At 26.7% G+C, this 4,671-nt stretch overlaps 1 protein-coding gene across 1 annotated transcript; it reads left to right on the forward strand.

Moving 5' to 3' along the window:
- Nucleotides 1–347: 347 nt before the first annotated feature.
- Nucleotides 348–4,421, forward strand: LOC111693282. The gene is made up of 2 exons (XM_023457637.1): nt 348–426; nt 3,252–4,421. Exon 2 carries the CDS (start codon nt 3,585–3,587, stop codon nt 4,158–4,160), a length of 576 nt encoding a protein of 191 aa, XP_023313405.1. The 5' UTR covers nt 348–426; nt 3,252–3,584; the 3' UTR covers nt 4,161–4,421.
- Nucleotides 4,422–4,671: the final 250 nt, after the last annotated feature.

A 4,671-nucleotide genomic window follows, 5' to 3' on the forward strand; every position in this document is an offset into this window, starting at 1 on the left:
GTGTGATATCGCCATGAATAAGCCGATATTTTATGTAATTATTATTAATATATTTTCTAATGATCGTACGAATGAGACGCAATGCAACAAAGTGTTAGTGAATGGTACAATTTGAACAACAAAATTGAATATAACAGTAATTATTACTATAATAATTTTATATAATTAATAAATAATAATTGAAGCGAACAAACGAAAGAGTAGAATGATGGTTGGAAGTGAATGAGTAATCGCACGTACGCGCTCGAATCGGATCAAATTATAAAACACCAGTAGCTTCCTCCACTAACGTAGAGCCTTTGTGTAAGCGTCTTGCAAATGTACATGAATTAGCTTCAGTCTCATTACAACCTGCTACCGATCGACAAGTGCGTGATTGTCCATTCACGCTCCACCTTTCAATTATCTGTATAGAAGTTTAAGAATGTGAGTAATAAACAATATTATTTATTAGTACGTAATTTCTATTTCTTCTTTCCAAAATGATTTCTATTTCTCTAATTCAAATATATACTTATTTAAAAATATATATATAACAAAATAAAATCATCAAGTCACTGCCACCATGCAATGAACAGTATTCTGTTTTGCATGTGTGAAAGTGATAATCAAAAATATAGATAAAAGGGTAAATACAGTAAATAAATATATGATTAACACAAATTCAACGATTGCCAGTGCTATGGGCTACTTGAGCTCGGCACAGAATCATGCAAGGCCAGTGCAACTCCCGTTGCATAATAACTATTCCTAATATTATTTCAAACTTTTATTATATTTGACACTTAAAATGCTCATGTCGCCCCCGCGACGTGACAAAATTGGCGACCTAGACCAGAATGATGCGCAAAATCGTTGTAATTTGTGTTTTAATCATGTATATATTTACTCAAAATTTTTTTTTTTACTATTCTGCTATTTTTATTCATTCTTTCTTAAACTATTCTATGACGGAAAGAATGAGAGTATCTTTTAAACTGAAGTTTTAAAGCGTGTGTAAAATACATAAAATTTTTTTTTTCTTTTGTTGAATTGAATTAAAAATTATTTAACTATAAAAGTCATCGTTATGACATCGGCCGCATCGAAGCACATCCGGTAGTAACAAAGACATAACAAATGTTCGCGCATGGACGGACAAGACATTCGACACCTTTAGACAGGCGAGATAACAACTTGCGCGTATTAGTGTACGATGATTTCCAACATGCATTCCTACTAAAATACTTTCAATTTATAATTTTTTTTTTGTATTATTCAAATTTTATCTGTTTTTCACTTGTCTTAAAAGAAAAAATAGCATTATAAGTTATAAATTTTTTTTATACTGTGTTCAAATTAAAGTTGAGATTTTATATTTACATAATTGTTTATAGGCATAACAGCACTTTTGAAATTTTTTATATTTATAATTAGAAAATTTTGTTTGAAAAAAAAAATTGAATTTTAAACATGATTTAATGAAAATTTCATAAATTTAAATGATATTTGATTGATATGATATTCATATTGTTTTTTTTAGAGGAAAAGAAAAAAGTATATTTTTATTAATTATAAATTTAAAATATATTTTTTATAATTCAATAGAATTGGCAAATTAAGAAATGAAAAGAAAGAAGGGCATATATAATAACATATCTGCATTTACCGCATATAAGTTCAAATTAAACGCGAACGAATAATATTGTTACAAGTAATGACGCGTGTATGCATGCTCAAGCATAAAACAATACAAGCATTGCTGCTAAATAGGAGTGACACCAGACGAAGCATTAAGTCATAAGGTGACATGTACAGTCTCTTCTTTCTCCGTTTTTTTTTTTTTTCACACAGTTTTTCTCTTTTATCTTTTTCTATTTCACTTCATTCTTATACTTTTTTATTTTTTTTAAATTTATGTCAATTTAATTTGTAAAAATACAGGGATGGATGACGAAAACCAAGTAATAAAAGCAAAGAAAAATAGTTTTTACGAAAAAAATGCATAAGAAACAATTTGAAGCTATGGCAAAATACATAGTTAAAAGAATACAAATTTTAAAGCTATACGAGAAAAATTAATTTATTTTCTATCAAAAATGTCATCAAGCAAAGAAACAGAAGTTTTTAGCTTATCAGCTCGTGAGATTTTACGTCGTGAATCTCAATAAATTTGAGTTTTAAAAAGAAACTCTACAGTTAATTTACCATTTGTACCCAGACAAGTCAAAAGTATACAATTCCCAAGTAAAAAAAAAAAAAATTTTTTTCTTTTGTCTGTGGTTATAATAATATAGAGAAGTCAATTGTAAATCAATAAAATAATTCAATTGAAATAAAATTATCCAGAGATCATCATTAAAAATACAATGTTATTTAATTTTCCCTTTTCAATGTTTGGATTTAAACATTTAATTACATAAATGTTTAAATGCTGGGAAATTATACATTTTGAGAGAATAGGATTCTAACAAAGAATTTATTCTTTACAATTACAAATTATAAATTTTGAGAGAATAGGATTCTAACAAAGAATTTATTCTTTACAATTACAAATTATAAATTTTGAGAGAATAGGATTCTAAAAAAAGAATTTATTCTTTACAATTACAAATTACAAATTTTGAGAGAATGAGATTCTAGTAAAAGATTCTATTCTTTACAACTTCAAATGCAAATTACAAATTCAAGAGAGAATAAAATTCTAATAAAAGATTTTATTCTATACAATTACAAGTTCAATTACAAAAAAGATAAATAATAAAAATGGGAGAAATAAAATAAATTTCTTTCCGCGTTAATTTTGATTAAGGAATTTTCAGAGGCCTCATAAGAAAATCCTTAATAGTATGTGATCACATAATTTTTGTTTTTTTTGGGTGTACGTATTTACTAAAATAGGACTTGAAATCTATGTCATAACTGCTGGTCGGGAATGAATAAATTTTGAGTAGTTCAATGAGATACGTACTCTTACGAGTTCTTAATACAAGAATTTACAAGGAAATATATGAATTCAGTAATTTGCTAATAAAAAAAAGTACGTGTGCTATCACGTGAAATTCAATAATTATAAATGCGTTAAATAACGATTTATAAGTCAAATGATGATGGATACTAATTTCAATGAAACAATCGACATATGCGTATTGCAAATAGACTTAAATTTTCAGAGCTGAAAAATAAAGATAAAAATAAAAACTTGGTTCTCGTCAAAAGTCTGAATAAGTTAATAAATTATAAATAAATATTAACATATTATTATTTTATAGAATATCGAGTTACACGGCAGTTGAAAAGTTGCAGTCACAACGAATCAAAACACGTCTCTTGAAAAAAAAAGTTGCTTGTCAGAATATGTACCCAGACCGATTTGTATTCGGTGGAAAATAATTTTTTTACTAATGCTTTTTGGTTTACGTTTAGAAAAAATTCACTAAAGAAGAAAACGAAGGTGACAACAAAGAAATAGTTAAAAAGTAGAAATAGTCGTACAAAAAAAGAACAAGTCAAATTTAAAGAAGAAAATTTTAATCCTTTTATTCTGCATAAAGCTTTTACAGACATTAGTATTAACGGAAATTCACAAACAAACCACTGACGAAATGACTGCTTCTGCTACTTATATTAAATTGAAAGATGCAATTGCAATTGTCCCAATATTTGATAAAAAAGAGTTGCTTGAAGATTTTTTAGAATCTGTTGACTATGCGTATGATTTGATTGCGCCTACTGAACGAGCTACTTTTCTTAAACTTGTACAGATAAAAATAGGGTTTGAAGCTAGAAAAATCTTGAAAGATGCAAAATTTACTACTTTGTCGCAATTAAAAGAACACCTTCACGCGTTATACAATTCTGGGCTGACTGTCAGCATGTTACAGAGCTTGCTTGCACAACAAATGCAGCAAGAAAATGAGAGTGTACTTACGTTCGCGAATAGAATCCGTGATTTAGGAAATCAAATTATTCGAGCACAAAAATGCAAAGGGGATGTCCCTGATCATTTTAAAGAAAGCACTAATAAAAGTCAACAAGAAAGTTTTAGAAATGGGCTACTAGATACAATTTCTATACGATTACCAGCCACCAATGATTTGAATGAGTTAATGAAAGAGGCTATTAGAATTGAAAAGTCACTAAACATAAAACGCGAGATGAGAAAAAGATTAGAAAAATAGTAGCATTTGTAATCACACTAATCATATTACCGATAATTGACACAATGACTATGTTGCTATTTTAACTAAAAAAAAGAAAACAAAACGCTACCCATGAAAACTCTTATGCTAGATCATCGCGTATTTATTGTGAAAATCGGGTTATACAAATTGATTAATGTTTTAAGCGGGCTGAAGATATATCTGATAATGCAATTGTAATAGAGTCAAGTAATATTTAAATTAATTGTGCGATTAGGGTAAAGTTAAATTTTTATTATATTTGGGAATAATATTCGTATTGGGTATATAAAAAATGTACTAAAACAAAATTTTTTTTTATAACTTGATCCTAAATCCTTTCTAATTTTACCATCCAAAAAAAAAAAAAAAAAAAAAAAAAAAAAAAAAAAAAAAAAAAAAAAAAAAAAAAAAAAAAAAAAAAAAAAAAAAAAAAAAAAAAAAAAAAAAAAAAAAAAAAAAAAAAAAAAAAAAAAAAAAAAAAAAAAAAAAAAAAAAAAAAAAAAAAAAA

Source organism: Trichogramma pretiosum, unplaced genomic scaffold, assembly GCF_000599845.2.
Source record: "Trichogramma pretiosum strain Unisexual culture from Peru unplaced genomic scaffold, Tpre_2.0 scaffold212, whole genome shotgun sequence".
NCBI classification, from domain to species: Eukaryota; Metazoa; Arthropoda; class Insecta; order Hymenoptera; family Trichogrammatidae; genus Trichogramma; species Trichogramma pretiosum.